At 38.6% G+C, this 25,794-nt stretch overlaps 1 protein-coding gene across 1 annotated transcript; it reads left to right on the top strand.

The window, feature by feature from the left end:
- Positions 1 to 9,450: 9,450 nt before the first annotated feature.
- Positions 9,451 to 19,257, top strand: K441DRAFT_703255 (uncharacterized protein; the record flags this gene model as incomplete). The annotated part of the gene is made up of 10 exons (XM_067653462.1): positions 9,451 to 9,869; positions 9,927 to 12,794; positions 12,829 to 15,013; positions 15,074 to 15,544; positions 15,596 to 15,770; positions 15,849 to 17,648; positions 17,712 to 18,469; positions 18,519 to 18,905; positions 18,939 to 19,094; positions 19,141 to 19,257. Exons 1-10 carry the CDS (start codon positions 9,529 to 9,531, stop codon positions 19,255 to 19,257), a joined length of 9,258 nt encoding a protein of 3,085 aa, XP_067508195.1. The 5' UTR covers positions 9,451 to 9,528.
- Between the last annotated feature and the right edge of the window lie 6,537 nt (positions 19,258 to 25,794).

Here is a 25,794-nt window from a genome sequence, read left to right as displayed (position 1 = left end):
ACTATACCCCTACTATAGCTACTATAAGCTAATACTTAACCTTTCCTATTTATTTTCAACCTATAGGCGCCGCTAAGGAAATATAAAATACTTTAGGGTAGTAATTTAGTGTTCTAGCTCTGGGCTAAGTGGACTTTAGGGCTAATAGGTAGGCCGTTAATTAAAGCTCTTAATTATCACTAGGGGGCGCGCTAGCGGGTTAACGGCAAGGCTATATTCTATAACCGTTGCTATAGAATAATTAAGGATATAAGATAACGCGTAAAAGACGGTACGGTAAGAGATAAAAGATAGGCTATTAACTAGCTAAAACAGCTACAAGGCCGGTATTCTTTAGATTGGCTTTATAAAATTATCTAAATAGTTATTTTACTATAGTAACTAAAACGACTTAATATATAACTGTATTAGTAACTAAGACGCCTTAATATAGGACTATAGTAACCATAGTGCGGTCCTATATTAAGATGTCTTAGTTACTAAAGTATAGTCCTATATTAAGGCGTCTCGGTTACTACAGTATAAGTATTTTAAATTTAGAGTAATATTACGCAACCGCCTAGAAGTACCGATTAAACTTAAATTATATACCTTTTCGCCCAAAATCGCGCGTGAGGGTACTCGGGGGCGGTCGCTGCGTGACCTCGTGCGGGGTTCGGGGGCGTTATCAGTAGGGGTGGCCCTAACCTCGTATTAACCCGGGTCGTAACCGCGCCAAATGACCCCCCCAGATATGTGATAGGTATTAGGCTAGGCGGCTAGGGTTTAAATAGTGCCTAAGTTAGGGTTAGATTTTTAGTAGTAGCGGCGTAAAGCGGACTTTCTTCCTTAGTCTTATCAGGGCTGGCTAGCCTATTATTTTAGTCTTAAGTGCTAGGGTAGTTTAGTCTTCTACTATCTCGTTTCTTTATAGTTATATAGGCTCCCCTTTATTAGGAACGTCTTTTACTATTAGGGCTTTATATATAGTCCTAGGTACTAGGCTTAGTAGTGCTAAGTATCTATATAGGGCGTCTCTGCTAATATTGGTTATTCCCTACAAAAGGTAGTGCCTAAAGTAGTAGTCTAAGTTAAAGCGGATTTTAAGTTTCCTAAAGCTAGAATAGGGCTTATACTTCTAAAGCTAGGGTATACCTAGAATAATTAGGGTAGTAGGCGAGATTTTAGTAATAAAGAGTATAGCTTTAGTATAGAGGCCGATTAACATTTAGGTGGTAAAGTAGTCTATAATAAGTAAAGTTGGGATACTATCTATAAGGCGTAGTGGCCTAGGTGCTAGCAGCTTCCTAGTTATAATATTATACTTTCTTATAATAGACTCTGCGTTAGTAAATGCTATTATAGTACTACTAAAGTTCACTAGGCTTACTATATTAATATAAACTTAGGGGTATAGGTTACGTAATAAAGAGAGTTAGGTTTAAATAAGGATTAATTTCTTATTANTATTTANTAATNTAAGATTAANTNGNAGTTTANTAATAGAAAGNACTAATTAATCTAGTAATAGGGACCTAATCTTCTCGTCTTCCTCCTTATATGGTTTAAACCCTTAAACGTAACTTAGTTTAAGGGTCTGCCTTTTAACGACTATAGTATAAGGCTGTCTTAGTAGGGCGGTCTAGTGTCCGTCTAGCTAGCGGTATTAGTTTTAGTTTTAGTTAGAGTATAGAAAGATAATACCTCGCTAACAACGTAGCTATATTTATATTCGCTAGCGCGAAGTCGCCAATACTAGGCGTTATTAATAGGTTAGGCTCCTATATAGAGTATAGTTTAGAGTAACTAAGCTATAGGGTTAAAGGGGGGGGGGTTATCCGCCGCGGCTATAATAGGCTCCGCGGTTACTACGTCTATAATAGACTCCACAGTCGCCGTATCCGCAGTTATTAATTCGCGTTATTTAATAAGGTAGTATTAGGACTAGGTTTACTATCTTAGCGGGGTTATAGGCATCCTTTTAGTAGCTAGATAGGCTATAGGCAAGGTATAGTCTATTATTAACACGGCGCTTATACTCCGTGTTTAAGATTTTATTAAGGTCTATAGGTTCTTTAGTTACTATTAGGGGTAGGGGCTTAGGCAGGTAGGCGGTAGTTAGCGTTCTTTTTAAGGTTAGCTTAGTATATATAGTTCGCGAGGTTTTTAGTAAATATATCTATCTACTTACTCTAACCTATATAGTTGCTATTATTAATTTTATAGGTAAGTCTAAGCACCAGCTCTTCCATCTTTAGAGAGATAAACTTTTAGAGTAGGTCTACCTTTTATTTATCTATCTTCTTAGCGCGGACTATTAGCTTATTAAGCTCTCCCTTCTAGAACTAGTAATTACGCTTGCCCTAGGGGAAATAGTTAAGCTTATTCTTTGTAACCTAGGTCATGTTAAGGACCTTATAGTAGGTAGTAAGGTCTTTAAGTATATCTTCCTTAATAGGCCATTTCCATATAAATATATTATTTAGGTTCTCGTATATAAGCTCTAGGCTCTACTTAATAAACTTATAGGCCTTATTCTCTAGTATATCCGAGATATAAAGGATCTGGGACTAAACTGTATTAAAGTAGTCCTAATCCTAGTTAAAGACTTCCTTAATCTTAATATACTAGGTCTTAAAATTAGCTTATTATTCTAGCGGGGTACCTTTTCCGCTAAATATTAGCGGGTCTTTAGATCTCCATTTTTTCTGCTAGGTTACTACCATTTGTTATAGGGGTTAATTGTTTTAGAACGGTAATAGTTTTTACCTAGGAGTTAATAGTTCCTATCTAAGAAGCGATAAGGGTACTAAGGTTTTTGTTAGCTTTTTTATTAGCGGTGTTTATATTATATATACACTATAGTCCTACTTTAATATTATTAAGGAACTTATTAGTATAGTTAATAAAGGTAAGATAAGCTTTACTAGGCTTAAAGGTTTTAGGGTATAATAGGGAGCGGCGGATTATCCATGCAATATTAGGGTATATCTCTATAAAGAGGTCTATAAAAACGTCGCAGGGGTTCTAAGTTTTGGCCATTTCGGCGTTATTAGTGTTGCCTATTTAAGCGCTAGGTAAAAACTAAGGATTGTTCTAGGACTGTGCTAGGGATGTATTAGTTTTAGTAGAGGCGCGTATAGGTCGCGATTACTCTAGGGCGGAGGTTAATTAGCTAGGGTATAAGGAATTAGTAATCGCGATAGGGCGCAAATTAAAGATACTATAAACTGTTATAGTGCTGTAATAAAGTAGACTAAATAACTACGTTATGGTATAAAGAGGGGAAGAAGGTGGAAAGGGGGTATTGTATATAAATAGTAGGGCCGGCCGCTAAGTCGCTAGTAGTGGGCTAGCTAATAGTAGGAAATAGTATAAGACAGTATAAAACAGTATGCGTTAGGTTAGTGTTATAATATCTAGTAATTTAGAAAACTATAAATAAGGATACTGGTTTATAATAGGACTTTTATTTAAATATTAAAGATATACTATAACTAAAATAGGAGCTGACCCGGATAGGTAAGAGTCTTTTAACTTTTACCTGCTAAGGAGAGCTATAGAAGATAGGCTTAATTTATATAAAGGCGCTAATTAGTTATTAATAATAAATCCTAAGGAATAAGGCCTTTGTTAGCTAGTTAGATAATTTTATAATTAGTAATTAGCTATAATAAACTAAAGAAATACTACCCTTTAACTACCTATAGTCTCTTAGCTAAGCGAGTTAGTAAGTACCTATTAAATAACTTAGGAAATAGACCCTAAACTAGAGAAACTTATTAATTAACTCCGGAAGCTTAATCTTAGGACGGTTAAATTAGCAGGCGTTATATCTTTAATGCTGTTTTTAAATAGGATTTGCTAAGATTTAATATAGTATACATAGCTCCTAAATAAGGCGCTAATGCGTTAAGAATAAATAGACCTATAACTAGCACTAGGTAATAATAGATTGTAGCTACCTTATAAGGGAGCGCTATAAAAACAATATAAGCTAGGCCTAAGAAGGCATAGAGGGCTAGGGAACTTTAGCGTATACTAGATATAAAATTAGACGTATTATAAATGCGGGGGTTTCTACAGTTTTATTAATTAATGTCTATAGCTTTAAGAGTTAGTTTATTATAGTTTTCTATATATAAATAAGAATAACTAAATATACGCTAGAATATATAAGCGCCTAGGAAATACAATTCCGTATTTACCAAGCGATAATTAAATTTAGTTTCTTAAGGACTGGCTAAGGTAGAATGCAAATATTAATCCTAATACGCTAGCGATAGGTATTTGACTAAAGGTAGCTTCCGTAAAGCTTATATAGGGTAGTAACGCTAAAAGTAAAGAGGAACTTAGTAAGTTCTAAGAAGATATATACTAAGTAGAGTTAATATATATTAATTTAGTAGGGGCCGTAACCTAGTTATAGCCTACGCTATAGGTATATAATCTTAGGAGACCGTAAGGGGAAGTAAGGGTAATAAAATAGCCTCTAAAACTATCTAGTCCGCGACTAGCAACGGTTTAAATTATATAACTAAGAGGATATATCTAAATCGCACTACGGCCCTAGCAGTAGGCTCCTCTACTATCGTTAAGTAGTAATAAGGTTAATAAAATACACTATACTAAATAGCTAAAATAGACGGAGTAAATAGTAAATATAATAACAATAGCTAAAGTATTATAACACTTATGCTATAAATACGTTGTAAATACTAATAGGCTAGGTATATAGATAAAGACAAAGTTTAACCTTAATAACTAGTGGAGTAGTTACTTAATAGATTAACTCTAATTATATTCTAAGAATTACTATAAAGAGGAAACTATCTAAGTAGGGACTATAGTCCGTTAAATATACAACCGTACTCCTATAAAATCCTCGTTATATATAATATACGTAATATACGCATTATACGCGTAACGTACAATTATACACTGCGTATACTGCGTATAATATTATATAACCTTACTTACTATTCCTTATTATATAGTTCTACTAGGTCTATTATAGCCTATACTATAACTAACTTAATAGCGCTCTCTAGCTCTATATTAAGTAGTTATAACATTCTAGTTAAAGCGTCCGTAATACCTACTCCCTCCTCTTTAGCTTTATCCTTAAAGACATCTTATATCTCTAAGTTATTAATCTAAAGTTTAGTACCGCTTTATTTAATCTAATTCTATAAATAACTTATTATACTTAAACAACCTTTATTATCGCAAGCACAGTGTTATACCCATACTACTGCATTTATTATTTCGTTTGGCATTATAATAGGTCCTTATTCTTATTGCGCTTATAAGGGGTTAAGTTATATCACGTTAACAAGCCCATTATTACGCCAGCCCTTATTATACTCTAAGTGTACTAAAGCAAATATTTACTCCTCCTATAACATTTATTCCATTCCTAATTCTAAATATACACGTTTTATATATTTTTAAAGTTATCTACTTTCTTAATTAATTTCTTATAGGGTTAAAAGTAGAATCTACTGCTAAAAAGCTTAAGAAGAAGCTATCTAGTACTCTTTCTAACTTTTAAAAGCGTTCTAAGGAGTTAGTTTATACTATAGCTGCTTAATAGACTATATTACGGCACTAACCTAACACGTTGTTATAACTTAGTGTTGTTATAACATAAGCACAGACCTGACCCCTGAGCGACGTGTATATATACCACCTCACCTCCTACATAGATCCTCACACGACATCGTTTGTCAATGATATACAGTCACCTCGTACCTCGTACCTTGACAGTCGGCACGTACTGTGACAGTATGTCGTGTCATCTCTTACGCCCCTGGTAGGGCTTCGTTTCCACCGTTCCAAAGCTACCCTACCCCGGGCGGGATTCTTACCCCCGTTCTACGACAATGCCGACCCAGTAAAATCTCTGCACGTTAAATCCATTCGAACCGATCTCCTCTCCATCCACCCGAGTTTCTAAGCCGGCTGCAGGGAGTTCACCCTGCGGGCTATATTCCTCGTGTCTCCGTCTCCGTCTCCGTCTCCGTCCACTCGAGTTTCTAAGCCGGCTGCAGGGAGTTCACCCTGCGGGCTATGTTCCTCGTGTCCCCGTCTCCGAGTCTGTTTCTAGCCATGCTACTACTTTACGTCCAAGTTTCCAAGCCGGCTGCAGGGAGACACCCTGCGGGCTATGTTCCTTATGTCTTGATTATAGTATAAGACTATAGGTTATGATCTCGTCTCCGTCTCCGTCTCCGTCTCTATCTTCAAATTTGCATAGATAGTACTTTAAGTTTACCGCAACAAGAATCTACGTTTTAACCTCGATCTCCGCACTCCGAGCCTTTTAAGTCTACGCAATAACCTTAATCTCCGTAACCCCCAAGCCTTTTAAGTCTATGCCTTAACCTTAATCTCCGCACCCCGAGCCTTTTAAGTCTACGCCTTAACCTCAATCTCCGCAACTTTAAGCCTTTTAAGTGTTAATATCCGCCATATACCCCGTAGATAAATTTTTTCTTATTTCCTTCGTTTTACCCCTTTACCTTCGGCTTTATTTAGTGCTTAAGACAAGCACTAGCAGAGAGCGATATAGTAGGGATATAGGTAGGAGGGTCTAAGGACTGTAAGGATAAGGACCTTTAAGGACTAAAAGGATAAGAACCTTTAAGGACTAAAAGGATAAGGATATATATAGTCTATTTTTTTACCTTTATATTTTTACTGCCGTTACTTAGCTTATAGAAGCTCGCCTTTTAAAGGGGAATATATTATTACGGCACTAACCTAACACGTTATTATAACTTAGTGTTATTATAATATAAGCATAGACCTAACCCCTAAGCGACGTGTATATATACTACCTTACCTCCTATATAGATCCTTATACGATATTGTTTATTAATAATATATAGTCACCTTATACCTCATACCTTAATAGTTAGTATATACTATGATAGACTACGTATATAAAAGTACAGCGTCTTTAACATATTTATAAAGATATTTGTTTAAAGGAGTAGAAACTGGTAGAATAGGGTTTAACTAAGTTAGGGGATAAAAGAAAGGGTTTTAATTAAGTAGAGAAGGAAATAGATCTAAGTAGTTTAGTAAATCCTCTTCCCTTATTACCTTTATCTAGTTCTTTCTTTTCTATATTACCCTTATTTCCTAACTTAATTCTTTATAATACTTCTATACCTTCTTTTAAGTATTAATTAAATTCTGTTCTAGTCCTTATATAGTCTCGTTATATCTAGTCTATTTGACTTTATACCATATTTAGTTACTAATTCCTCTTACCCTTTAGTAATTTACGATCTTCTAAACTTCCCATTTATTATTTTCTAATCTCCTATATATCTCTTACTTATATATTAGTGGTTTATAATTTCTATATACTAGTTCTAATATAGCAATATATTGTACTGGGTGGATCTTTATTTTATATAGTAAGTCTAACCTATATAGAACTTCTAAAATCTTTACTAAAAATTTAAATAGTCCTAACTTGATATAATCCAGCTTCTTACTTAGTTGTTAACTTCTAAAATTCTTATATAGTAACTACACTTTATCTCCCTTCTTAAGATCTAGTCCTTTAGATCTTTTCTTATTATAGTATATTTCTATATATTCTTATACCTGTTTCGCTGTTTCTATAAGGTCCTTATAAAGGTTTATAAGCGTTTTTATACATTCCTTTACTTTTTTACTTAACTTCTTTACTTACCTTAATATTAGACTTATTGTTAGTTTATAACCGTAATTTACTTTAAAAGGTAACGCATTAATTCCTTCCTATAATGTTGCATTATATATAAACTATATAATTAATAACAATACTATCTAATTATTCTATGCGTAATTAATATAGTGCCTTAGATACTGTTCTAGTGTCTAGTTTAATCTTTCTATTTATCTGTCCGTTTATAGATCGTACGCTATTAATATTACTGCGCGTACTCCTTATTCCGCTAAAAAGACTTCCTAAAATACTACTATAAATCTTAGATCTTAATCTGATATAATCTTTATTAGTGCTCTGTATTATATAAACACTTCTTTTATATAGCTTTGTGCTATATCTTCTACTAAAATCTCTTCCGTATATCTAATAAAGTATCCCCACTTAGTTAACTTATCCACAATAACTATTAAAATAGGAAACTAACTAAAATCCCCTGCGTTAACTGTAAGTATTATAGCCCTAGTTAGGGAATAGCTAGCTATATTATAACAGTCCTTTAGCAATTATCCGGTAGCTTATTAGCTAAAGCGTCCTAAACTAGTTTTAAGTCGTAAAGTAAATAGTAAAGGAAGGTAAGAGGGTGGATAGGCGCCCCTTAGGGGCTCTATAGTAGGAGAGTAAAGTTTAGAATACTAACGCGTCCGTAAGTATACTACAGCAGTAGTAGTTACTAAGGAGACCGAAAGTAAGGATATAGAGGACTATAGGCGACTTGTAGGTAGGCGGGACCTAAAGGCGGAAAGATAGAATATGGGTTTTTTTAATAAAGCTTTTTCTCTATATTACGTGACCCCCCTATAATACCTTATATACGCCTACCTATTTCTATTAACTTAGTAATTAGAGATCGATTATAAGACTATAATCTACTATTTTTACTAAGTTCTGCTAGGACTGCTACCTAAATCCTATTCTACCCTATATATAGTATAGCACCTATTAATATAATATCTACCTTAATATATATTATTACCGCTTATACTTACTCTATAACAGTTCTACTTATTTTATTATAGCCTATACTACATTTTATGGCTTATTTTGTTTATTAGTAAGTATCTATAATACTTTTAGCATGAGGTCCGTAATATATAGGAGACGTTATATATAATATATATAAAGTAATTTCTTAGGCGTTAGGAATTATCCTTAAGGACCTATAGTCCTTACCGTAGATAGTTTTCTCTTTATAGTAATTCTTAGAATATATTAAAGTTGGTTTATTAGGCATATACTCTATAATTAAGCTTATTTACTAATTCTATCTATATATCCAACGCCTAATAGCAAACCTACCGTAGTATTTTCTATAAGGTTCCGTTATAGCTAGTATTTTAAAATATATTAGTAGATTTTTAACGTTTTAACTATTTTTTTGTTTTATTTACTTTTACTATAATTAGTAAAACTATAATTAGTAAAGCTTCTTAAGCTAATTACTTTTAGTAGAGTTTAAAGACCTTAAACTTAAGGCTTAAAAGCCTTAAAGAATCTCTTTTTAGCTACTAGATATAGTACTAAGCGTTAGTTAATTAATCCATCCAGGGGCTCAGCTGCTATATTTTGTAGAGTTAGGAATGCACTATATACAATTGGGAAATCGCGTGAAAAGAACTACACAGCCTCACAAGCAGCCTCACGTGCCCTTTCTCCGCTGTGAATCGTGGCGCCTCACAATTGGCTGCTTCATGGTATCTCCTTCTTTTCGGCTAGTTTTACCTCACGAGGCTCTGAGAGTTTCAATTTCCTTCCCGTATTTCGATCGCAAGATCCGTGGTACATTCTGTCTTGTATTATCGTATTCACTTCTATGCATTGGAATGGCGGCAGCCTCGTGTCGGCTCTCCTCACAGCTTCACCACATAGTTCTCCCACCCCTTCTCCCAGGCCAACGCGAGAAAAACCTCACTGAAATTGAAAATTCACTAAATGACCGTCTAGTTGAAGCCGCCAAAGTCATTCGTAATTCCACCTCACCCGAATCTTATCAGCTTTGGGATGCCGTTCGGCGCACTCTCCTCGTCTCGAAAACAATCTGTCTTGCAGGTGCCGTTAATAGCCATCGCCTTATTGACGAGTTTGGTTTATTGCCGAGCGGAACGACCTTAATTCTTCACGTTGCTGAGCAGAATGCAGGCCTACTCATTCGAAGAAATAACGAGTAAGCCTCCCTTCTTCGTATGCTATCGAGAAGTGACGCCCATACGATTTTGGGTAGCTACGATGAAGACAATATCATATTTGAAGGTTTTGAAGTTTCGCCAACTTCAAAAGAAGTCCTTGCTGCTGCTGGAGCGTTACAATGGGACTTCTTCTCGAGCGGCGTTGTTGCCGTGCCTTATTCAACCTTCACCGAAGAGCAATTTCAGAAACAACTCGCCTTATTCTTGGAGCAATGCAGCGCGGAGTCAATTAAACGCTTCGCTTCGTTCTCTACCAAAGCAGGGACCTCTACCTACGAATGCCGCGATACCGTTGACCCCGCCGTGATTACAACAATGCTCGTGACACTCCTTGAGGCTCTAGGCGACCGAGTTTATCCCCCGATCGTTCGAAAGAGAATTCGGGATGACGTGCTCTGGTCTGACTGCGCTGAGATGCCATGGCGACGATCTCCGCGCTGGCTCGTTCTTCGAGTTGGACTTTTACGACATTTGACTGCCATCGCGGGCCACGCGGTAGGACGAATTCAATACAAGTTTTTGATGTGCGTCGTCCTTGTACAATTACTCGAGGATTCTGTTGACAAACACCTGCTTCCTGAATTGATAACGGTCCTCAAAGGTAAGCTTGCCCGACGTCTGGCTAAACTAGAGGAGGGCAGGAGCCAGAGTTCTGGCAAGCATCGTAATGTTTATGATGAATTTTTCAATGTCTTCTCCTGGCGTTGTGAACGAGCCCTAAAAGATGCCACCTCCCACATCGACTCTGGCTGGGAGAAATTTAGAAACTCCACCCAGAGAAAAATACCGACTATACCACAACGTGCTCAGCCGACCGATATGTTTCTATCGCTTCAGAACAGTTCTCAGTACCTAAAAAAGGTGCTGTGGCATGCCACACACTTTGTTCATCCGAGTGTACTCACCAGCTCCAACCGAGCGTCGGCAGACCAAAACTTGCATAACTTTGCAAACCAGTACTTTAACCTATCCGATATAGAGGCCAAACTTGAGTCTGAGGACGAAACATCTTATGCCAGTCCTGACAAGGCATGCATTTGGTTGTCAACGAAACTCGACAATTATCTGGACACGATCGACAGCGCCTACTGCCAGAATCCGGAACACAATAGCATCATGGTGTTGACAGTGATGGAAGTCTGGAGTCGCTTGGACAAGAGTGCATGTGCAGCCTTCGAACTATTGGGCGACTTTCACCCCGCCTTTGATCACCGGTCTCTGGATGCGCTTATTCTACCGAGCTTCAAAGATATGCAGCGCTTAAATGATATCCAGAATTACTTATCTCACAGAATTGAATCCTGCAGTTTCTCGAAGCAAACAATCTTTGATGACCCTGCAAAAGACTGTTTTGCCGAAAAATATTTCAACGACAGTACCGAATCAGGCCGCCTTCAGGAGCTTTATCAAACCATTCAACAGGCTTCCGAGCAAGCACGGGCTGCGAAGGAGGTCGAGTGGAGAGAAATGAGAGACGAATTTGAATCTAACCAACAACTGATTGCCGAAAGTACTTGCGTCTATACGACTCAGGATGGTGCAGTCATCCACGACGACAAGCACTGCAGAAAATGCTATCTTCGAAGGGCGTCTCGCCGGATGAGAATTAAAGTCCATGAGCACTTCCTCCCAACCGATCAAACGCATGCCAAAGCAGCCATATTTGAACTCTGTTGTCCTCCACCTTTGGTGGCATATCGCAATGTTACCTGGCGGATCATAGCCACGCTAGGACGTCCCCCAGAAGCATCCGGAGGAATTATGCAGCGTACGGAGCCCAAATTACGTCTAGGTAAATACAAGCAACTGTCTGCTTGGGGTTCTGCGCCGTTCGAAGGCGTCGGGCTCGCATCAATCACGAAGTCATTTTTGGCAACTCATTATCACGGAATCGGGTTTCCTACTGACATTGAAAGCGTCTGTCGTCCCAATGGATTGAAGTTGAGATATCATGACGCCAAGTCTTCCACTTGGACGGGCAGTAGTCCTCGGTCAACCTCATTTGCCCATCTTTGTCAAATGATCATCCCTCCAAAGTCTCCATTTGCGGCGCTACAACACGTTATGGACTCAATGCTTGTCTCCAATGGACCATCATCAAACGAAGTTATTGCAAGCCAGACTAAATGTCCCCTTGGCCTCAATATTCATGAATACATGGCCTTCCAAAGCCTCTGCTCCGGGACTAACCGCCGCTGGACTAATCTTCTCGTGGAGCTCGGTTCCTCTAATTTGAACTTCAGTAAAGATGAAACAACCTTACTTGTCAGACAAATCGCTACTAATGCCGGGCCTGGAAATGGAACAAGCCTCCGAAGTGCATGTCAAGTATTCTTGGACGATGCTTTCCGCTCTAGACTTGTTGACCAGCTTAGCCAACGACTCAGGACGATCTCATTGAATTGGCGTGAGCACAATGCCATGGAGTCGCTTCTCACTCTAGCCCTTCGCCTAATATCCCTTGGGCCTTACTCTCACTCAGTAATGAAACTCCTGCAGCAGGCAAGGTCCATTACTTTAGACTGGACTCGAGAGCTACGTAAGGAGATACACACCGCCAAGGACCCAGAATCTTCCCGAACTTACTCTCGGTACGCTCTCTGGGCAGCTTTGCTCTGCCGGCGCACGTTTTTCCATTACCTTGAGCGTGAAGAGCCTCTGGACTGCAGCTCTTCACGGTGCTTCGTTGAGTGCTCCATTTCTCTCCCAGATAACTTTGATCGCGGTGTGACTCAGCAACCTCTTATCAAGAACGCCCTGATTCGAGACCTAAAGATGGTCTATCGCATGCGACACATGCTTCATGAATCCTTACAAGCACATCCAAACAGTCTAACCGATACAATTAACGATCTCTGGCCGCACTCCCAGGGCACATCTTCCCGAGCTTACGCTTCAGCCGAGTTTCTGGAGGCTCCGTATGAATGGTGGATTCAGCTACAGACTGTCGCGACAAACGGAGACTAAGCAGCAGACAATTCAATACCATTTGCTTGAGGGCCATCTACTCATCGACAATGAACCATTAGGAAGATTGCCGGTAGAACATCGAGAACACCTAATTTTGACGGAACTGTTCGGAACTCAAAACTTGTTGATATATCCTTCAGCTTTGCGCCATATGAGTTATGTGGTTGCATTACGTCCCTATAATCATGAAGTTCACATCGGATTTCGGGATGGCGAATTAATAGTTCAAGCACGTATTCAAGGCAACGTACTGGAGTTCATTCCTCGAAAAAAGTTCGGTCTTGATTCCAACGCAGATCTCCCTGCCAGCCTTCTCCACAATTGTGTGCATTGGCTGAATGTTCGTACTGGCATGATCGAAGTTAGGCAACGGCCTGATATTTGGTTTACTAAGCAGAGCAATTGGACTATTGACCTCAACACCAAAACCGCATGGAGAAGGACGAGCACTCTCATCGACCCGTCGAGTGCTCTCTTTCGACAGATTGCAGCCATATTCAACTCCTTCGAATATCCCCACCAATTGACTGTTTACCAAGCTGGCTCGGGCAACATACATGTTGATTTGATACGCCTACAACTCAACTTCATGATCAATAGTCGTGGCAATCTCTATTGTCGAGAGTTACAGTCGATCATAGCTCCAAATCAAGACGCATTGACGTGGTATGGACTAGCCAGCAAACTGGTGTTGCAAGATGTCAGCAATCCCAAATCACGCAGCATCATAACTCCCCTAGGAGACATTTCGTACAGCCATAGCCCTCAAGGGAACCACGTTTGCGTCACTCTTACAAATACTGGCGAATATGGCAGATTTTTCATCAACGAAACGCTTGGTCGCATCGAATGCGCTCCAGAACCCAGACTTCTCTTCGTCAAGGCCGCGATTCATGCATACACGTCGACAGTAGTTCCTGACCCACTAACCTGGCGTACTGGGACGGAGGAGGCCATACACTGCCTGAATTCTGGGATCCTTCAGCCATGGACTATGGTAAATCCCTCGATCCTCCGGCATCTTGAAGCAATTGTAAAGTTAACCCCCGAACGAGTGTACTATCCGAGAGAAATGAAAGTGATGCAAAAGGTGGGCTGGGATCCCAAATTAACCATTCTAATGCAACATGATGCCTTTCTACCGGCGGTTACGTCCATCTACAAGACGTTGGAGAGCCTGTCAACCCTCGATCCTGATAAAACGTCCATTCCGGCTCCGCTAGATCGTGGGGAGCCGCACTTGAGGCTGCGCGGATATTTTCGGAGGCGCTTATACGAGCGACGACTCGATGGCATTGACGGCAATTTGCAAGCTACCGATCTAGAGTACAAACCTCGTGACTATCCAAGAGAATGTCAATCACGTTCCAATGTCTTTCAAACGACATCGCTTCTAAGAAAGTGGTCATCGGATATCAAAACTACCAAAGACCTTGCTGGAACATTGCAATCACCCACGATTCAAGGCTTCGGGGCAACGTTTGGAAATCCCGTTCTCAGCGACCTTCTTAGACTAGATGTTGCGTCGGAATGGGGTTCTCTAGTCGATCTTTGTATTCGCTCATCCCATGCAGAGAAACATCACCTCTATTTTTTGCTGGGAACCATTTCATTCCGGGAAGACGTAAACATGGACTTGATTCGGGTCTTAATTGCGTTTGCAGTGAATCAGAAATTGAAGACGTTGGTGCCTCCAGCCTGGCCCTTCTACTCACATTTTCGTAAGGATGTGGTGCCAAACGTAGATTACTTGACTCGACTCATCAAGCCTTCCCAAGTAAAACATGAGGATCCTTTGGTGAACGACCAACGGGCTATTTCGAATTTTTTAACAGCCAAATCGCGAAAGAAGATCGAAGCTGTCCAAGTACAGCATGAGATGGCAGTAGAAGCCCAGAGTACAGCACTAGCCAAACATCTTCTAAAACAATGGCGTTGTCCAGAGCCAGCTGTAGATGGTCTTTTTATTTCAGAATCAGAGCCTCTGCTTCTAGATATGTCTAATGCCATGACTATTGTGCTACCCGAGTGGCTCCGCCTGTTCCAAAACGCTGAGTTCTCCGATTATCTCACCGAGGTGCAGAAAATATTGGATGCATCATGTGGGCCAGAATTCTCCGACACTCCCTTAGCAAGGCGGGTTGAATCCGTCGTGCGTTCGCATCATCAGTACAGAGACATAGTATGCATCGGAACAGATCTCCTTCACAAGTATTGTCCTAAGATCAACACGTCCGTGAGGTCAACAACTTCGGAATATGTTTCTAACCATCAGAATTTTGACGCAACTAGTCACTCACTTCACCCCCAAAATCCTCACTCCCGTGAAATAATAGAGCTAAACGGAATAATTGAGGAAGTTTCTCGCTCCGAATCGACAGTGCAACAACACTACGGGGCTGATTTACGCCGGAGTCTAGAGACCCTCGAGCGAGGACAATTAAAGGATATCCATTGTGCAAACCCAAGCCATTCTGGGTCGTTATCCGATCTAATCTCCGCTGCTTGGACGGCAAAGCATGAAAACTATACTCGTATTATTACGGCACTGCAGGGTAATGACTCGCGTATTCGATGGCTTAGCCAAGGCGGTATTTTCCCTTGCTTAAGTACTGTTTCTATCTTAGAACAGTTACGTTCCACCTCGCGGGCTAAATTTTGTACGAGCATGAAAGAAGCGATTGTAAATTTTGCTTTATCGATCGCCACTCTCTAACGTTTACTTAGGATTGAGAAAGCGCAAAAAGCTCGAACTTCTAACATGCTCCATGAGGAATTGGCGAGCGAAGGACACAAAAACTGGAACCCGTCTGAATGCCCTGACTGGCTACTTTTAGAGATTGAGGCCAACATCTTGATTCGACCAAACCAAGTGGAAGTCGCCCGCGCTACAATTGAACCAAGCTCAGGTTCTAACTCCGTTCTTCAAATGAATATGGGACAGGGGAAAACATCTGTCATTATTCCCATGGTTGCTGCCGTCTTAGCTGACACTAAAAGACTAGTTAGAGTCGTTGTACCCAAGGCATTACTCCTCCAAACAGCTCAATTAATGCAGGCTCGCATAGGTGGTTTGCTGGGCCGAGAGGTCCGACACGTCCCGTTCTCTCGAAAGACTCCTACGTCCCAACAGACTATCCAGGAGTACTACGCAATTCACAAGCGGATAATGAAATCCGCAGGAGTTATGATCACCCTCCCAGAGCATATTATGTCATTTATGCTGAGTGGGCCGCAGCGCCTCTCTGACGCTAAGATTCCTGATGCCCAGCCAATGATCAGAGTCCAGGATTGGTTGCGAAAAGTATCGAGAGATATTCTAGACGAGTGTGACGCTCTGCTAGCTGTACGAACCCAACTAATTTACCCATCTGGTCAGCAAACAACTGTGGATGGTCATCCTCACCGGTGGGAGACTGCGCAGGCTCTGTTACGGCAAGTTCACGGCCATCTCTGGAGCCTGAAGGAAAAATACCCTTGTAGTATAGAGGTCGTATCAGGATCCAGCGAACGTTTCCCATTAGTGTTCTTCCTTCGCAGCGACGTGGAAGAAGCATTAATATCTCGAGTCGTCACTAACATCATCGGCGGGCAAACGGAGATCCTCCCAACACGGAATTGTGCGGAGCCCGAACGCCGTGCCATTCATCAGTTTATTACGATAGCGAACGTGGAGGCCAGCGTCCTAGAGTTTATCGACAATATGTGTCTGTTCAAGGATAATGCCACCGCCAAGAATAATCTTTACCTTCTCCGAGGTCTTCTTGTTCATCGAATTCTGCTCTTAGTACTTAAGAAGAGATGGAATGTCCAGTACGGATTGCATCTAGGTAGAGATCCAATGGCTGTTCCATACCATGCCAAAGGCGTTCCGAGCGACCAGGCAGAGTGGGGCCACCCGGATGTAGCCATTTTATTCACATGCTTGTCGTTCTATTTTGGAGGCCTTAATCCTCATCAGCTTAAGCAGTCACTACAACATCTCGTCAAGTTAGACGATCCAGCAAGCCAGTACTATCGGTGGACTGAAACAGCACGAGAACTTCCAAGTCAACTGCGAGATTGGAATGTCATCAACGTGGACGATGAAGTTCAGTTGAAAGATCTCTGGAAGTATCTAGCCTATAACATGGTTGTAATTGACTACTACTTAAATCATCTTGTGTTCCCTCGCCACGCCAAGCAATTCAAGGTCAAGCTACAAGCTTCTGGTTGGGACATCCCTCTTGTTACCATTGGAAAAGACGTTGGCAAGCGCCCGAAACCTCTTACCGCAGGATTCAGTGGCACCAACGACAATCGTACTATGCTGCCTCTCACAATCAAACAAGAAGACCTCCCCACCCTAGCTCATACAAATGCTGAAGTCCTAACTTATCTCCTGAAGCCCCGCAATCGTGGGTATATTCCTGCCGTAGACGCGATGGGAAGACGTCTTTCCGAGGAAGGCTTTCTTAGAATGCTTCAAAGATGCGAGATACGTATTCTCATTGACGCAGGGGCCCATATCCTGGAAATGGATAACCAAACCCTGGCCCAAACCTGGCTTCGTGTTGATCACCGGCCTGGAGCTGCGCTCTATTTTGGTAAAGATAACAGAGCCCGGATTGTCTACCGAACTGGCAAAGATGTCCCTTTAGTGGCTTCCACATTTGCAGATGATCTGAGCGGATGTCTTATCTATCTCGACGAGGCGTATACCCGTGGTACTGATCTAAAACTTCCCACTAATTCGAGAGGAGCTTTGACACTAGGCCTAGGTCAAACGAAAGATCACACAGTGCAAGGTAAGCAACCTACATATATAACTCATAATATCATATTTTTGCTAATATGATTGCGCCAATTAGCCGCCATGCGAATGAGACAACTTGGTACTACGCAGTCCGTTCTATTCGTCGCGACACCCGATGTCCATCAAAGCATACTCGACCAGCGAATGAAACCCTCGAATACTACCATTGATTCTCACGACGTGATATGCTGGCTAATTGAGCAGACTTGCAACGGCATAGCGCAGCTACAACCGTTATATTACTCCCAGGGAATTGACTTTTGCCGTCGGTCACAAGCGGCTATTGATAACTCAAATTTTATTGTCAACGAGATTCACCGGAAAGCATACCTTTCAGCTTTGCGTCAGAAAGAGCACCAGACCCTGGAGCAACTCTACAACCCCAAACCTGCGGGAAAGCGGAACCGTCTTCCGAACTCTTGCATCGCTCTGATTTCAACCTTCATGAAAGAGCTGGAAACTCGGCGAAAAGAGTTCCAGGATTTTGGTCACGCTGTTCATGGATCTGCTCTCCAGGAGGTCGAACAAGAGAGGGAGGTTGCATATGAGGTCGAAGCCGTCCGTGAAGTTCAGGAACCCAAAATTTTCTATCCTTTAAAGTTCTCCGGCACACACCACGACATTGTGAAATTTGCGGAGACAGGTCGCTTACCTGCTGGCTCCGCCGGTTGTGAACATATCCTTCGAACCCTTGCACGCACTGCACTCGGTAAAAAGTACGGCATCAATGTCGATAGATCGTCTTGGCGTCTCTTGGCATCGTTCGAGTATCTTCGAACTGTGCAGTTGTTTCAATCTGATGATAAATTTTTGGTTTGTCGACTAGCAACATCTTGAGAATAAATATGCTAACAGGCATCAGCGACCAGTGAACTGGATTCTATGGAGCACTGAAACGGAAATGGCCATAATTGTCACACCTGAGGAAGCGGAGGAGCTGATTCCGATTGTGCGAGCCATTGTAGAGCCACGGACACACATCCTCTCATACGCGCCGCCACTAACTAGAAAAATGCTCCACTTCAACAATCTCACCTTCTATGCAATGCCATCGCTCCCTGCGAAGTGGACCGTTCCTGATTGGCTCAAGACCGAACTGAGCATATTCAGTGGTCGCCTATACTTTGAGTTTGACGAGTACGATTGCATATGTCGTTACTTGGGACAAAATCAGCGCCAAGCGGAAGATAAAGAGGAAGTGGACCAACAGTATAGCTCAAACTACGAGGATGACACTACTACTACTTTAGTCAGCAAGCAGCAAGATAATACTGACCAAAAGATCTCTAAAAACGGACACGTCACGTTCACATCCAAGCCGATCACCTTCTTACAAGAGTGGCTCACGGTCCGGCGCAAAGGCCAGGATTTCACGCACACACCTATGGGCTATATTTGCCACGGCAAACCGCTTTCAGCAACGCATCCTTTTTTCACGGTTGTGGAAATTCCCGCACCGAAATACGCATATACACCACGATGAGACCGAAAAAGGGAACCGGGGTCCTCGAAGTGAGGATACGGATGAATTCTTAGAAGACGAAGAAGAGGACGAGAAGTTCTATGATGTACGGAATGAATTGAGCCCGGAGGAGCAGTGAGACAGGAATTATTGAATACAATCATCCACACCATATTGTTGCCTTGTTCCTCGTACCGAGCAGTCCTCTAACAGTCGTGCTCGTACTCGTGGTACGTACTTTCATATTAACGAGCGTTCATAGTCCCAGCGTGCGTGAGTGGTTCAGGGTAAGTCTGCAAAGCTGTCCTATTTCTCAATTAATATTGTCGTCAGCCAGGTTCTCGGTCAGGCTGAGGTCGGCATTGTTGTTGCACACTAGAAGACTGTCGATCGGTAGTCCGTGCACCGATTGTAAGAAAAGAATGAGGACTCTGTCTATTGAATGTGGCTCTAAGAGCCTCTATATATACATAAGAAAGGTGTAGGAAATGAGAACGAGAAGGGGGGAGGGGAATAAGACCTCCCCCGCTATTAAAACTCCTACTTATAGTAGTACGCCACTAGAAGAACATAGGCTTCTTTTAAAGCGGGGAGTAATATAATAGCAATAGGGCACGCTATCTACCGTATTATACTATATTATACCGTATTCTACTACCCTATTATTAGCTTACTTACTACTAGCGCCTTAGTAGCCCTTTTAAGATATTTATCTATACTATACCTAATAACCTTCTCCTCTTTTCTTCTTTTTAGCTTAATATCTTTATAAGATAGCTGTTACGGACCTCATACTAGCAGTAGTACGACTACTAAGAAGAGATATAAACGGGTTAGTCGAGACAGCGTGGGAGGCGCTAAAACCGATCGAGCTATAGGACGAGGGGTAACTAAGTCACATGGCGAGTTACGTTATAAGTTCGGAACGTAGGATCCATGAAATCTGTCGGAACGTTACGTACTTAGATTATTTAACGTACTAATATACTTAGTATTTCCTTAGGCGCAGTATTATATATTTAAAGGACTACAGTCCCTACCTAGATAGTTCTCTTCTTTATAGTAAATCTTAGAATATAATTAGAGTTAATCTATTAGGTAACTACTCTACTAGTTATTATTATGTTATTAACTTCTTATTTACCTATATACCTAGCCTATTAATAAGTTTACCGTAGTTCCTACTATAAGGCTTTATTATATATTTACTACCTAGTTACGGTATTAATAAAATCGAATAATATGCCACTAAAAGCACTAGCTATAATGCCGTTAACGGCAGTAACTACTTTAAGATTAGGTAATAATATTAGTATAGCAGATACTAACTTACAACTAGTTACGGTTAGATAGTTATAGAAAATAGTTAATTAATTAATAGACAATAATAGGATACTTAAAGAAAGAATTAATAGAATTAGAGCAGCTAAGGTTAAGCTACTATTAATTAAATAATTCTTAGGAGAGAAGTTAAAACTTAAAGGATTCCTTATGTAAATGCACTTTAAAGTTATATAAGAGGGAATAAAGCTAGTAATATTTATGGACTAAGTAGCCTATATAGGATTGTTCCTAATAGGGAGGGCACTTAAGTAGTTTAAACCCTATTTTACGGAGATATAAAAATATAGCATAGCAACTGCTAATTAGGAAGTATAATATATATTTATTAGCTAAAACGGGTTCACGGAATAGTTAACGCAAATATTTAAAAACTTAAAAGTAACTACTATAGTAGAATAAAAGCTTTAAAACCTAGTATAATAAACCTTAGTAATTAAGTATATAACGTAGTTTTAAACATTAGCTATATAGGTTAAATAGAATAATAGGGCGCTTATAGTATAGTATAAATAGGGACTTAAAGTAAAAGTCTAGGACGTAATTATCCTAATAGAAGACGTAGACACACTTAGGGAACTAATAAATTAAGTAATTAAGATTAATAATAGGATCTATTAATAAGAATAGGCTAAAAAGGGTTAAGATAGAGTTTTATAGTTATATAAGGCGTAGAGCACATATTAACTAAGTTAGAAACTATAAAATAGTAGACTAGAATTAATAGACCTAAGCAGTACTAAAGAATTTAGAAGATGGAATAAAAAATTATAAAATAGTAGACTAGAACTAATAGACCTAAGCAGTACTAAAGAATTTAGAAGATAAAATAAGAAACTATAGAAACCTAAAAGTTAAGAATTAAGTAATTATAAAACTAAGAAGTTATAAGGGCGCGGAGAGACTTTAGGGAAGATTTAAAGGAATAATATAAATTCTATCTAAATCTAAGGGTATATAGTTCTCGCTAAGAACAAGACGTTGCGTAAAGAAGAGAAGGGAATAACAAGAGAATTATATAATTAAATAGTTAGGGGCTTTGTGGTCAATGCGTACGTATATACGCACGCAGTCTTTAACGGACTTTAGTAGAATTTAATTGATCTAGCAGAATTTGGTTAAAGCGTTAAAATTTATCTATTAAGTATTTTATTAAAATATTCCTACTATAACTAGGCTAGTCCTATTATAGTACCCCCCCTTTTAGCCAAAGGTCTAAATAATTTTATTTTATTTAAGACTTATAACTTATTACGTGTCGTATTTTTACGTTAGGTGGCGGTATAAGGTTTTATTAATTCCATTATTAAATAGGCTAATTAGGATTTTCCATCCCTAAGATAGAAAATTACTATTAGCTTAATTAAGGCGGTAAGCAGAACTAATATCTTTATAGGAGGTCTTAGTAAGGCGGATCTAACTAATTAAATAACTTTAACCTGTGGTTAAAGTTCCTTAATATCTTATATGTTATATAATTATATTATAAATATTATAACGTATTTTAAGTTCTTTTTAATTTTAAGCTTCCTGCTATTATGTTTTATATATTTGTATTAAGTAGTAGTTATTTACCTTTATATCGTGTCTATTTAGCTAGGGTAGGTTATAAAGAATAGTCCTTATAAAATTCTTTTACTAAGGAAGGCGTGTTGGCCTTAATCTAGTTATAGGTTTCCTAGGTTTATATTTTATATCCTTTTTACTTAATAAGAAGTTTAAATTATTTAGATTATGTTTTCTATTATATATTATTAATTAAGTTAATAAAGTAAGAACTATTACCGTTATTAATAATTATAAAAGGTAGTAGCGGCACTTTATAAGTTATAGGTTTACCTTTTAAGGGTTATAGTAAGTTTATATAAAACGTTAGATATATTTTTATTTTAGTTAGCAGTTTAAGCTTATAAGTATATAGGCTTAGTTTCTTTTTAATTTAGTATAGGCCCGCAAACTTCCAGTTTAGTTTCTTTAAGGGTTATTGTCGGGAATAAGGCAAGTTGCCGTCACGTACGGCAAACTGCCGTCACGTGATGGCAAGTTGCCATCACGTGTCGCCGCGGCACTAGCGTGGCGAGGAGCCTTAAGTTCCTCGCCCTTCCTTATTCCAATCAAATAAGCTTTATTAACCAACATCACTATAACCTACTCGAGTAGTCGTTATTGGTGAGTTACCCTATGTAACTAATACTGATTAGTAGTTAAATACTGTCGGAACACATGACCTAAGGCTAATATCACGTAATGTCGTAATCGTAGTCTTGTTAGGTTGTCCGACATTGATCAATGTTTGTATCACTCTGCGTGATATAAAGCGTCTCCCGGGTGGTGAGTCTTCCACGGGGCACGTAGCACTATAGACGTATAGTACTAGTATGCTCTGTGTGGATATGACTGACTTGTATTGAGTAGGCCACGTAGGCCTCTATATACTCTATAGAAAGGTCCAAGCGACGGAAGCGAAATAGCTCACATGACTAGGTCATGTGACCTATTTACATTCAAACAAATACATAGTTAACTACAGAGTAGCTAGGTTTTTAAATAGAAGAGATAGTCTTATATAGGGGTGCTATATGCGCTTATATGGAATGGATCCCGGCGATACTATACTACCTTAGACTTGCGGAAAACTAGTAATAGAAGTGTTACTAAGTACTAGGAGATACTAAGTTGCGTCTATTATATAGAATAACCGCGTTTATAAAGATTTGGTTAAGTACTTTAGGTTAGAAGTATTACTAAACCTAAGGTCCTAAGTTAACGTCTAAAACGCGTTAAACAATATCTTAAATTGCCTACCTCTTAATAGTAAACCTATAAGATCCTATAAAACCGAAAATCCTACCTACCTTTAACGTACGACACCCTGTTAATTCTATACCTATTATAGCGTTAACCTACCTAAAGAAGTATAAGGAAGATATTAACCTAAAGATATAGAATAAAGCTATAATTAACCTTGCAAACGCTAATAAATAAGACTTAAATGGATTTTTATTANACCGTATAGNATATTATAAGGANANTNAATANAATNATACNGCGCTATNGGAATATATAAAGGAGGACTTTATTAGATAGATAAAGGAAATATAAGCCCCCGTAAATAAGGATGTTATATAAAACTTCCGTAACTTCCTTTAGGAGAATAGAGTATTTATCTTTAAGGACGGGGGTACTATTAGAGATAATATTTAGGAGCAGGTTATTAACGCAAAAGAAGAGCATAAATAGACTCTATAAAAGATTAAGCACCAACTACGCACTATAAGGAAGCTTAACTTATAATGGAACCTAAGTAATATACCTCTAAAGACGAACTTACCTCTATCTTTAACTCCTCTATATCTAATTTAACCTATAACCTTAACATTAGATATTATACCCTAATAAGAATAGGTATAGGATCCTATTACTTCGCGATTTAATAACCCTTAGACTCTACCGACTAGACCTACGTCCCTACTATAGCCTGCAATGCAACTCCTACCTCCTCTATTTTAATCTTAAATTAGAGGTAGTTTAAAATTGCTTATAGAGCTTATAAAGCTCTATTTAGATTAAAAGAAGAAGTTTAGTGGGGAATTATATAATATTCTTAATTTGAAACTACGTATCTTCTATAACTATTACTAAAAGGTGGAAATAGAGTCTAATTAATACTATAACGCCTATTCTGTTATACTTAAGGGCCGAGCTAGTACCTTTTATTATAATTATTTAGTAGGAAAAGGATATAATTTTAACCGTATAATATATAAGTTAAGATACTACTTTAAAATAGAAGAGAATAAGTAGTAGTATATATTAGAATAGAGAGAGACTACCTTTTTAAGGATTATTACTATAAACCTAGGTGTCCCTCAGCTTAATTATCTTTAAAAGCTCTTTAATTAACTTTAGACGATTTAGTATAGTTTATCCAAATTATATTAAAAGAATTTTAGCCTACGTAATTAAGTTATTAGCGTATGCTAAGGCGTTAAAGAATATAACCTTACTCTTTTTAATNCTATAAATACTTATAAAGGTATATATACCTAATTAAGATCTTCTATTAGCACCGCTCTACGCTCTTAAAAAGTATAGCAATTTAACGCCCAGCTTTAACCTACTTTAATTAACCCGCCTAACTAATATAATTATAACTGGACTAATCGAATATATAGTAGCCGTGGTAGGCAATATAGTAGAGGGTATAATTAACGACTATAAGGTAAAGGTAGAGGTCCTTATAGGGGTTTATTTTAAAATAATTGCTAGAAAAAGTGCTATATTTATAAGAAACCGAATTGCTGGTTAACTAGGTATTCTCTTAATAAATAAAAGGAGGTATATAACAAGTTTCGCTAAAGTATAAGAAATGTTAGAAATTATAAGGCTATTACGGCCTACTTTTAAAGCTTCCTAGTTTAATATAAAGGTATAGAAGATCTTAAGGGTAAGGTTAATAAGGCTAAATAGCTCCTTATAGATATAGAAATTAAAGACTACTTACCTAACTAATACTTTACTAAGTATAGTAAGGTAGATGGTATATAAATTATTACTATTCTTAATAACTAATCTACGCTCTATTCTATTATAAAGTTAGATATTTTTAATAAGCTAAAGGAAAGCTCCGCGTTCTCCTTTAATAATAAATACTTAGTAAATGTCTTTTATGGTATTATACTAGATACTAGAGCCGCAGGAGTGTTTATAGTAAGAGAACCTTAAGTTTAAGCCCTTTAGCAGCTTAATAACTCTATTTAGATTAACTATTTAACGGTAGGCCAATATACGATTTGTTTTGGCAAGGGTACTATAATCTCTTTTAGCACAATTAGGGTCTAAACCCCCTTAGGGTGCATTACTTTCTATATTATTCCTATAAATACCCTATTTCTATTTTATATTAAAGATATAGATAAATTAGGCGTTAAGCTTAATAACCTTAAGAATATACTTATTTAGGAAGATAATTAGGTGCCCGTTATACACAAGTAGGGTTACCCCTAGTTGCTCCTTTATTAACTAGAAAANAGTATTACTTAGAGCTACCTAACTAAGTTAGAGTTACGTTAACTACACCATTATTTTAGCCACCTATCTATTTATTAATTGCTTAGGGTTCTTTAGTAAGTAGGCTATAAAGTTAAGGTTAAAGCAATTAAGTATCTTATAAATTACTACTATTACTACTAAATAAACTAGAAGTCCCCTAGCCGATTTAAGTTTACCCTTAAAAATAACTATAACTTTAACTTCTATATTATCGTTAATATTATATATCTTAGCAGCAAGCCAGTACTCTAAGTTATTAACTTCTTAACTTCCTTCTAAGCCG

Source organism: Cenococcum geophilum (assembly GCF_001692895.1).
Source record: "Cenococcum geophilum 1.58 unplaced genomic scaffold K441scaffold_6, whole genome shotgun sequence".
In the NCBI taxonomy this organism is placed as follows: Eukaryota; Fungi; Ascomycota; class Dothideomycetes; order Gloniales; family Gloniaceae; genus Cenococcum; species Cenococcum geophilum.
Note: the sequence above shows the minus strand (reverse complement) of the source record. Positions and strands in the feature narration are given on the sequence as shown.